Genomic DNA, 11,842 nt, shown 5'->3' with positions numbered 1-11,842 from the left:
AAATTGATGTAATTTCAACTTCGTCGCAAAAAACACGAATATGCAAACAAAATAATAATTAAATTTCTGGTTCAAAAGATATATTCCCTTTGTCTCAAAGTATGTGTCGTTGATCTCCTAAATCAGCAACTCTTATTTTGAGACTAAGGGGGTAATATATTAAAATTTACAAGTCAAAAGAAAAAAACATGAGGAGATGAGATGAGTGAGGGATGCACTCTCTGCCAAAAGATGCATGCATTAAGCCAAAAACACGTGTGGGTACCATCCAATTTGCGAATCACAACACAATCAAGTTAATAAAGATAAGCGTGCCCTCGTCTATACTCCTCCCGTCCGAAAATACTTGTATCAAAATGGATAAAAAAGTATGTATTTAAAACTAAAATACGTTTAGATACATCTCTTTTATCTATTTTGATGACAAATATTTCCGAATGGAGGGAGTACGTGCTACAAATCCTCTTCCCTAACATGTGCACAATGGCGTGCTTAAGAAACTCTAGTTCATGTTTTTAGCCAATGTTAGCAACTCGTCGCAAGCGAAACCTTTACCAAGTTTTTCGTAGAACTTTTTTTTTAGATTTAGCTACTGCCTCCGTCCCAGATTTCTAGTGGGCTCACCAATCTCAAATATTTCTAATTGATTCACGTATGCATGCGCACCCGTGGCCCGCATCTCGTCCATGTAAAATGGCTGGGCCATCGCGTGCGGTAGGGCAGCCCCTTCTTTTTAGGAGCAACTAGTTAACAAGCGCTCCTCGAGGGGACCAGACTTGCCTGCTCCCTCGTCTTGTGCCCATCCGTGCTCCTATCTACGTGGCTTGATTTGATTGGAACAAAATAAGGCCCGGCCCCACCTCATTAAAATCAGGGGGGAGATAATTAGATTAGAAAGAAAAAAGGAAAAAAGACAGCCGTAGGATGAAGTGGGAGCACGGACGGGAGAACAGGGAGGGAGCAGGCAAGCCGGATCCTCCTCGGGGAGCCTCACAACGATCAGCGCCACTTGGCGCGTTCTCAGTCATTCGCCACGTGTCGCGCTCTGGACACTCTCTCTGAATTTTTTTTATTTTTCTGCACGCGTTTCCGGCTTTTTAAACGGTTTTTTTCTGTTTTTTTTCGACGTATTGGTTTTCTCCCGGTCTTCTTTAGCTTTTCGATCAAAAACAATTTTGAATTTTTTTTGCACGGAAATTCATGTTTTTTTTTCTTTCGCGAAAGTCACGGTTTTTTCGCAAGAGGCACGGTTGTGCTTTAGCGAGAGTCACGGTCGTGCCTTTCAGAAACGAAAAAAAACGTGTTTTCTAGTTTATTTTTCTTTCGTGAGAGTTACGGTTTTGCTTCCGCGAGAGGCACGGTTGTACTTTCGCGAGAGTCACGGCCGTGCCTCTCTGAAAGGAAAAAACAAAATGCGTTTTCTATTTTTTTTCTTGCGCGAGGGTCACGGTTTTGCTTTGCGAGAGGCACAGTTGTGCTTTCGTGAGAGTCACGGCCCTTTCGTGAGAGTCACGGCCGTGCCTCTCAGAAAGGGAAAAAATACGCGTTTTCTGTTTTTTTCTTTCGCGAGAGTCACGGTTTTGCTTCCGCGAGAGGCATGGTTGTGCTTTCATGTGTGTCACGGCCGTTCCTCTCAGAAAAGGAAAAAAATACGCGTTTTCCGTATTTTTTTCTTTCGCGAGAGTCATGATTTTGCTTCCGCGAGAGGCACGGTTGTGCTTTCGCCAGAGTCACGGTCGTGCCTCTCGGAAACGAAAAAAACGTGATGAGGACATGACTACCTTGGATACGACCAAAAATATTGCATACATGCATATTTGTCAGGTGATTTCTAATGCAAACTATTCAATAATCTATTTATGTTATCCAGAACAAAAATACTTCACACACTTTTGTGTTTTGTCTAATTGCAGGTGTATGGGACATTTGTACAATCCACATATGAAGATAAGGGAAAAGGAGAAGTTTATGTTGTGTTCAAAAATTACTCTCACGTCACTTTTGGGCCAAGAGAAGATAGAGTCCAAGTCTTTCACGTTCTGGATTCAGATTCGGACTGCACAGACATACCTGACTTAAAACGCAAACAACTTTTTCATACGGACTCCGAATTGGGTGATTCTTTTTTTGTTGGAAACTAGATTTCGTGCTCTTTCCAACCCAATTGGATTCACCTTCAAATTCGTCCGGAGCGTTGAGTTACGGACGAAACAATCTGACGCTGCAGCAGAATCCGAGTCAAACTACAAGCCCAAAGGTGTTGCATCACCTCCACTTGGGCCCATGAGCCTTGTACGACCTAGGGTTAGTTTTAGGCTGGCTTGGGATGTCCTCCCACCTCCTTGGCCGCCATCCCTTGCTCCTATATAAGTAGATCCATCTAGTAGCTTTTTCCTTGGGATTTGTTTAGTTAAAAGTTAGCCATTGCAACTTCGTGTACTTCGTTCGTGTCCAACGACCAGACCAGGACCGCTTCCGAATCCCCACCATTATCAATACTTCATATATATTTGCAATATTCAGATTGCTTTATCATATTCTTGCTCGTTCTTCGATTGCTTGCAGGAATAGACCTTCGTGGTCAGGCTGACCGTGCTTCCAGCATCGTCAGTAACCTCAGGAGATTGGTTTAGCGATTGCTAAGGCGCAACATCGTGCACGTTTGTAGTCGGATCGTCAAAGTCGTCTTCACCAAATCGATAGTTATCATCTCATCGAAAGATCGGGACCCTCGCCTCTATCAAAACGCGTTTTCTATTTTTTTTCTTCCACGAGAGTCACGGTTTTGCTTCCACAAGAGGCACGGGTGTGATTTCGCGAGAGGCACGGGCGTGACACTTTCGGAAAGGGAAAAAAACCGTGCTCCCGGTTTGGTTTTTTCATGAAAAAAAAGTTCATCAAAACCTATCAACATGGGATCTAGTTTTGAAGATCTCGACGCGAGAAATCCAATGATGAAAACGGTTCGAGATTTGGATGCACGGTTTAAAAGATAAAATGTTTTGAATAAACGAATCTACGAAAAAAGGAAAAACTCACAGGTTGCGACAAGTGGCGCATTGCATGTGCGCCACTTGTCGCAACCTAAAAAAGTGAAGTGTTCTTTGCAACGAGTACTCGTTAATTAGTTATTTCGCTTCTTTCTTCTTCTTTTCTTGAGGAAAAGGGCAGCCCCTTCTTTCTTCTTTTTTTTAGGAAAAGGGCAGCCCCTTCTATCCTTCGCGCTTGGAGGAAAGTCGAGATACTAGATCCGTCCAATTGTAAGGGCATGTTCGTAGTTCTAAACCGATAATTTAATTAGCTAAACATGTGTTATATTTTTTGACGAATGGTGGATTTTATTGACTCGAGATGACGCATCAAATGGAAACAAACACAATGAGTACACATTCAGTCATCGCATAGCTAGAATGCACACGGCCAATATAAACGCACACACACAAATAACACACACTGGCAAATACATGTTATATGTGACAAAATATGTGTTTAGAAATCACATTTGTATATGAATACAAAAATATGCTTTTCGTAAATTAAAAAAATTGCTTTCCGTGACGGATAAGACATATTTGGTTAGTAAAGTTGATGACCTAAAACCGCACGCGAGGAAGATTAGGCAGCGCTTGTTGGCTAATTTCATGGGGCTGTCTTCTCTCAGGGCTGTTATTCTCCCGACTGAAATACCAGTCCGGAGGGAGTAGCTAACTTTTGGCTTGCTAATTTGATTCCCACTAGAGGTGGCCGAGTCATGTCATGATGTGCTCGATCGTGATAGAACTCGATCCTTTCTTTTTCCCTGCCTCCATCCGATGGTCTTTGGAACTGCTGGAGATAAGTTTTCGGACAATGCCATGGGTCCTGGTGACTGGAGAAGGGAACTTTAACCCGACCCCTACCATGAGGGACAAAGGAGAAAGGAAAGGTTACACTAGGGAGGAGGGAGAGAGAGAGACCAGCGATGACGAAGACGCTAGCTCGAGCTGTCCATCGATGAGTCGGTCTGGGACATGGCCGGGGTCTGGCGGTCCAGCTGCAAAGCACCATGAAGCTTTGATGCGTACAGGAGTGCAGCAACTTCTGCTCGCATTCCCGCTTTTGTGTCGACGGGCACACAGTAGTCTGGGCAATAAGTGATCTGCATGCCATTTAGCTACTGCTGCTGGCTGTCGCTGAGTAGGACAGACAGCGCTGATCCTGGTAGACACCCGAAATTACAAGCTTTAGACAAGGTGTACGTGCCATGTTTCAGACACAATCGACCGGTGTCCCCGGACAGCAGCAGTCAAATTGATCGATGTTGAAGGAGTACCATCTATTTGTTGACAGCAAAACTCCACTATAAGTGGCCTGGGTCAGGTGTACTAGGCCTAATCTCTGTCATTATCAACGTGTAAAGTAAGGGACAACTCCATCCGTACGCCACAAAGTTCATCAACACTGGCTACTTGCCCGCTTAGATTTAGGTATATAGAATAGTGGCCAACGTAGACTATCAGCCTAGTACTTATCAGACTGCTCCGTCTCCATCAGGGCATATTAGCTAGCAAGAAGCGATATTCTTGAAGACAACTTGGTTAGGGCATGTACAATGGTTGATAAGATGGTCTTATCTTAAGTTTTATATGTAATTTACAGATGAGAAAAAAAGATGTCTATAATGAGTCATTTCTTAGTCTTATCTTCAATAACTAGTTATTCTTAAAAATATGATGAGACATACTTGTCTTTTCTTAAATAAAAGAAGGCAAGCCTTTTCTTACTAGTTCTCTCTCCTCCACCTCATTATTTATCCTACGTGGCACTCCTAAGATAGCATCATTGTATATGCGGTAAGCTACTTGAAGTTGCGGCCCTCACGCTGATCCGTTTAGCTAACTAACTGGGGCATATCTCGCTTGCTTTGGTCCCTACAGTTTTGTTTTGTACGTCCAGACAGCTTTGTTCCCCGTTCCATACTGACGATTGACCAAAGTGATTTATAACAAATTAAGCTGTGTCGTAATTTCCTACGTCCCGGCCTTCTCCCTCGCGCGGTCGCGCCTATAAATTGGGAACTCACGCCGGCCTCAGAGCGCACACACACTCTCTGCTTCAGCTAACCAGCACAAGCACACATACAGAGAGAGAGAGAGAGAGAGAGAGAGAGAGAGAGAGAGAGAGAGAGAGAGAGAGAGAGAGAGAGAGAGAGAGAGAGAGAGCGATGGCAATTCCTGCTAATGCTGCTGCCTCGTTGAGCTTCCCGGTGATCAACATGGAGAAGCTTGAGACCGAGGAGAGGGGCGCCGCCATGGGGCTCATCGGCGACGCCTGCGAGAACTGGGGCTTCTTCGAGGTGACACTGCCCCCCACACACATAGAATTCTCTTATAGCAGAGTGATTTATTAACGCAGTGCTTGATAATTCTGGACATGATTAACTGAGGGTATATGTGTGCAGCTGCTGAACCATGGCATCTCGCACGAGCTGATGAACGAGGTGGAGCGGGTGAGCAAGGCGCACTACACGGCGTGCCGAGAGGACAAGTTCAAGGAGTTCGCGGCGAAGACGCTGGAGGCCGGCGAGAAGGGCGCCGACGTGAAGGACGTGGACTGGGAGAGCACCTTCTTCGTCCGCCACCTCCCCGCCTCCAACCTCGCCGACCTGCCCGACCTCGACCACCACTACAGGTACGCACGCACGCACGCGTGATTACTTAATTAATTAACTACGGCTACTTGATCACTAAGTAATAACATAAGAGACAACAGATAGCATCAGATTCCACAGATTGATTCAACTCTTTCTGACGAGGCAGCCTATTGTTAGTCCTCACACGTACAGCAGCTCAAAAAACACCATGCAGCAATTATAGTACTGCCACTGGGATATCAACAGGAGATAAGATTGGTTGCGCAAATCAGAATCGTACTAATTTGGCAGCAGGAACCAACACGATTGGAATGGAATCATCTTTTTAGAAAGTGACACTTGTTTGCCTTTTTCGTGTCGTCGTTGCAGGCAAGTGATGAAGGAATTCGCGGCGGAGATCGAGAAGCTGGCGGAGAAGGTGCTGGACCTGCTGTGCGAGAACCTGGGCCTGGAGCAGGGCTACCTGAAGCGGGCCTTTGCCGGGTCCAAGGGCCCGACGTTCGGCACCAAGGTGAGCAGCTACCCGCCGTGCCCGCGCCCCGACCTGGTCGCCGGCCTCCGCGCGCACACCGACGCCGGCGGCGTCATCCTGCTGTTCCAGGACGACCGGGTGAGCGGGCTCCAGCTCCTCAAGGATGGAGCATGGGTGGACGTGCCGCCCATGCGCCACGCCATCGTCGTCAACATCGGCGACCAGCTGGAGGTGATCACCAACGGGCGGTACAAGAGCGTGATGCACCGCGTGCTCACCCGCCCCGACGGCAACCGCATGTCCCTCGCCTCCTTCTACAACCCCGGCGCGGACGCCGTCATCTTCCCTGCCCCGGCGCTCCTCGAGGAGCTGTCGGAGGAGGAGGCGGAGCGCGCCGGGAGCGCCGTGTACCCGAGGTTCGTGTTCGAGGACTACATGAACCTGTACTTGCGCCACAAGTTCGAGGCCAAGGAGCCGCGCTTCGAGGCCATGAAGGCGGACGCCGCGCCCATCGCCACTGCGTGACTAGTGGACTGCGCGCGCATAAGTTCATGTGCTCGTACGTGCCAGTACTCAGACAAAAGTATTTTCAGACTTGTGTTGTGGTGTGTACTGTAAGATATTATGCGTGTAATGTTGTCACTGGTATTTTTCTTATTTGCTTTTCTAAAGGGTACTATGTTTCAGTTCACTTTCCTTTTAATTCAAACGTATGAATCAAGTTTTGATTGTTTACCACATGTTCCATGTGGTGATTAAAACCATTCATTCAGTAAAGGACATCAACACCAACAAACATACTCGCCATACCATGCATTGAAAACCACAATAGCCATAGTGTTGAGATGATCTACAAGTAGTTAAACAAGCATCGGTTTTGCTCATGCAATACATGCTTCCATCCATCACCATCAATTCAGAGTGTTGGAGGGATCAGACCATCACACAGAACAACACAAATGAGATGTCTTAGTCGCCGTACCAATAACCAGTCAATAGCTCTCCTTGAAAGACACACCAAGTACCAAGATCTGGAGGGAGTCATCGTATTTGTGGACACAAACTCTAGGCCTTTCTCTAGAGTTGGATCGGACATCATCAAGGTTGGGAGGGACTGGAGAGACCATTCAAAATGCCATCGCCCAAGCACCTTGTCGATGTCAACATGGAACAAAAACCTAAGAAAAATGAGACAGACCTCTTACCCTCGCACGGGGAAGAGGAAGAAGACCAAACAAAAGTAGGTAGGAAAACTTTAGAGGCGGCGGATAGGGTTAGGAACCCTAAGGTGAGGCTCCATTTTGGTAGCGTTACATCAATGCCCTCCCTGATCACGCATGAGATAAGATGGTGTTCCTTGTCCCCTCCTTGGAGTCAATCCATGCTCAGTTGATCAACCAAGGCAAGCCCACAAAGTGCCACTGCACTAGCACCTAATGGCATGACCGCATACAGCTCGATGAGGTCAACACAATTTAATTTAGTTTAGAAGATAATTAATTGTAAAAGACAGAATTATCCCTTTTATTTTTAAGAGGGGGTATTCTAAAGCAAATCCTTTTCTAACACACATCATTTTGTATAACGTTCATACACATTTTTCAATCAAACTCACAAACATACAATACATTATGAACATTTTCCTCAAGACCCATGAACATTTTTTATTATTTTTTATTTTTTTCTCTATAAATCGCAAATATTTTTTATTAAAAATGTAAATATTTTTCTAATTCATCAACATCCTTTCAAATTTGTGAATTATTATTCTAAATTCACAAACATAATTAAAACTATGAAATTCTTGAAACCCAAAAACATTTTCTAAAAATTATAAACATCTTTGAAATTTGTAATCATTTTTTTGTTTTTGTACACTATTTAAAATCTCTGAGAGGTTTTTAAATTTGAGGAAATAATTGAAATTGTGAAAATTCTTCATATTCGTAATTTTAAAAAATTGGGACAAACATATTTTGATTATATGATATTTGTTTGGCAACATATGACTTCTATTTTTCCCTTGTTATTTTATATTAGACATAATGTTTCCAAAATTAAGAAACTTGTCGAACCACACATAAAAAATTGTGTTCTTGCTATCGAATAGGAGAAGGATTAAGTGATACTCGGGTAGCCTGCCCACGCTCATAGGATGCACGTTCTAGTATAGAGCATGCAATAGGAGCTCCCTATGAGAGCATTATAACGTCTTGAACGCTAGGCGCTTGGGGAGACGCGAGGATTGATTTCATATTGCAATCCCTGCCGATTGGCAGTTGGGCTGCGAAAACCCATCATGAGCTGCGGCATCAATGCAAAAGCATGTGTTGTTTGCTTTTGCTTTTCTTTCCACAACGACCTTAATGTCTATTAATATATGCTTTTAGCTCCTCTAAGGAAATGTATTTATTTAGTGTGTGGCGTTGGACGCTATCGCGCTTTGAAAGTAAATTTATCTCTAAATAGTTTTTTGATGAGATGATAATATGGTTAGTGGTACAAATGACAGGTGCTAAAAGCTTATCCTAGTTTATTGGTTCTTTGGAGGTATTATTAAGAAGATGGTTGAACCCCCACTTCAAAAAGGATAAAAAGACATGTTTTTTTGACGACTCAGAGCTTTGGTTTTACTTTATTTGAGTCATAGGACATCACACTACTAAAAGGGGTCGAGGTGCTCGAATGAAGGTGCCAAAATATGCTAAAATCATATACCAGCCACCCTACACCTACTACTGCAAATTACATATATCTCATCGCCTAATGTGCACATGGGCAGCCTCCCCGTGCCCATGGGGTTCAGGGGTTGTGCCCGGTCCATGGCTAAGTCTCTGGACACCCCATGGGCGAGGGCCGCACGCACCTAGCGCACATGAGATTAGGTGTACCTGGTGCACCTACTTATTTTTGTTTTTAGATAAACGGTCAAATGGTCGTCCCTTTTATGTGAACTATGTCAAACATCTGCTGAAAACCGTCGTGTTTGATAAAATTTATCCAATTTATTCAACTTTGTTTTAAAATGTATGTCGGCAATTTTGGATGGCCGGTTCCCCCATCATTGTCCGTGGACTGGTCCCTATCAGTCCGCGAAGAAGTACTCCGTGTCCAATTTGGAGAACAACTTTGGAGATGCCGATCACTCTTTTTTTGCTTCATATCCTATAAAGCTGTTATGGTTTGTCGACACAGTAGAAAGCACGCCCGAGTAAATTCCTTGTCTTGATAAAGAATAATCCATGTGCTTTGGTGGGAGGTGTTATATTTCGACTCTATCTAGGGGGTGTTTGTTTCCAAGGACTTTTTTGTGTAGGGACTAGAAAAAGTCTCTCTTAAAGACTTTTTTTTACCAAACGAGAGGGACTTTTTAGGGACTAAACTAGGCATTTGGGACTAAATGAAGAAGACTCTCAAGAAGAGTCTTTTTGGGACTTTTCCAACAATGCCCCTCCATGCACCCATTGGCCCGCCACCCCATGGTGTTGTTTGATTGTTATTTTTCTATGTACTAGGGGCAACATGGTCATTTAATAACCTCTAGGAAGGGACTAGGGACTTTTTAGTCTCTGAAAACAAACAGAGAGAGACTTTTTAGTGACTAGAGACTTTTTAGTTGGGACTAGAAAAAGTCATAGGACTAGAGAACCAAACACCACCCTAATTGATTTTCTTATGCTTAATTAATAAATGAGTCAATAAATTAGTCTTTATTTAAAAAAGAGAGTAAATCTCATGTTTTACTAGCTGTTAAGCGCATGGAGTGCACATGCATAACCGTCATTTCGTGCACATGAACGCTACAGTATTCCATGACAAAAGGACATCGTATCAACCGTACCCACACAGCCATCATCTCTCTCACTCACGCATTCATGGGTGGGTCCGGGTACTTGGATCATGCAACTGACGCCCATTGGCCCTTTGCGTCCTCTGAGAATTTTCCTGAGCCCCTCGTGAGAAACGGTCCTACTGCACGCGAATGGGGCATGGGCCGCCGATCCGGGCTGGTTGGTACAGGGATAAGATGATGAGACTGGCCACATATATATCTTGCTCGTTCGGTTTCGTTTGGACTTCATTTTAAATGTTTTCGTAAGTTACAATTGCCAAACGTTCAGATTCTTATTCCTGATGAGCTCTAGTTGGTCATGGCGAGCTGAAAACTTGCAGTTCTTTTTTCGAAAAGGAGGGTTACCCCGCCTCTGCATCAAATGATGCACACAGCCATCGACAAAATGGTCATGTGTTAATGCATGTAGCCTAAGTCTCATGATCCGGTTACGTCCAACCATCTTCCGCCATAAATATTTTGTTGCGACTGTTTTACAAAAATATATTGCATATGCTTCAGTGGCGCGGATGCCAAAATTCTATTGTCGTCATCAAGTGCTACCAGTACTTAATTACTTTCTCGATCCCTATCTGGAATTCCCGCCAAGAAGTTAACAGGGAGCATATATGCAAATATTATTTGCATGCGCCTGTAAGAAGGCAAAGTTATTCGACCACTACAATAACATGCAGGTGTTAGTATTTTACAAACAGATAATACAGGACGAAGCTGCCGGGCTTGTTCACGAGAGGAACAATTAGTCTAGTCCGGAGGGAATCGCGCCTACACATTCTGCTTTTGTAGAGCGATCTTGTTATAGAAACAGGCGAAGAAATTCGTTCTGGTTACGTTGGTCGATTATTAAGGTTTGTGCGTGCGATCTGGGAAGGACCGCCGGCAGGAGCCCAGAGGGACGGATTAGATTCGGATTCCCGGCAGTTTGCAAAAGTTTTCTCTGGAAAGCATATGTACCTAGAAATATATAGATCACAATCTCAGAAATCTCACGTGCTTATTATACTTGGCCTTGGCCTGCAACCAACTGAAAGGCGGACGTTGGTTCGTAGGGATCGAATATGTTTTTGGACCATCTGGCTGTACAAGTATCGATTGGAGATAATTGTATCTATAGTCCTTGTAGTCGCTAGCGACGTCTAACTTGATCCTGGAATTTGCGTATTGCTTTAATACGGTTCCGATACAAGAAAATACGTAATCAATATGGTCTCTGAGGTTGAAACAGCAGTCCTGGCTCTACACATTGCATACGTATCTCATATTTCTATAGTTGACGGGCTCATTTGTCTGTGGGCCGAGAAAAAACAAAAAAGGGCGCCGAGATATAAAAGGAAAAAAATTGTAGGCGGGGATTCGAACAGGCTCTACCCTATCGTTGGGCGTGGTAGCCAGCATGCCGACTGCAGGATCTTGTGAAATATCGGGATGCTTCGTCCTTTATATAGACACAGTTGTCTTTTAAAAAATATCATGAATTTATATAATGTTCATGAGTTTTTAAAAAACCATTCATCGACTCAAAAAATGTTCATGATTCAAAAATAAATGTCTGTACCTATAAAAAATGTCCACGAATGTTTTTAAAAATATTCATAACAACTTTTGGGAATATTAGAAAAATGTTCACTGATTAAAAATATATTCATGAATTCATAAAATGTTCGTGACAAACAAAAACTGTTTATGAATTTCAAACCTTGTTCCCCAATTTCAAGAAAAGTTCGTCTATGCAAAAAAAAAGGAAACTTGTTGGCGAGTTCTAAAAAACTTTATCAGTCCATCGTTGTTGGGAATTTTACCAAAGTATGCAAACTTTTATTGTTACATTGTATAAACATTTGAAATTTTCACATTAACTATTTGTAAACTATGCAAACTTCTTTTA

The 11,842-nt window shown here is 43.6% G+C and overlaps 1 protein-coding gene across 1 annotated transcript; it reads left to right on the top strand.

The window, feature by feature from the left end:
• Positions 1–5,113: 5,113 nt before the first annotated feature.
• LOC125514798 (1-aminocyclopropane-1-carboxylate oxidase 3-like) lies at positions 5,114–6,795 on the top strand. The gene is made up of 3 exons (XM_048680149.1): positions 5,114–5,335; positions 5,441–5,670; positions 6,002–6,795. Exons 1-3 carry the CDS (start codon positions 5,204–5,206, stop codon positions 6,627–6,629), a joined length of 990 nt encoding a protein of 329 aa, XP_048536106.1. The 5' UTR covers positions 5,114–5,203; the 3' UTR covers positions 6,630–6,795.
• The last annotated feature ends 5,047 nt before the right edge of the window (positions 6,796–11,842 follow it).

Source organism: Triticum urartu, chromosome 6 (genome assembly GCF_003073215.2).
Source record: "Triticum urartu cultivar G1812 chromosome 6, Tu2.1, whole genome shotgun sequence".
NCBI lineage: Eukaryota > Viridiplantae > Streptophyta > Magnoliopsida > Poales > Poaceae > Triticum > Triticum urartu.
This window is presented reverse-complemented; position numbering and strand designations above follow the sequence as displayed.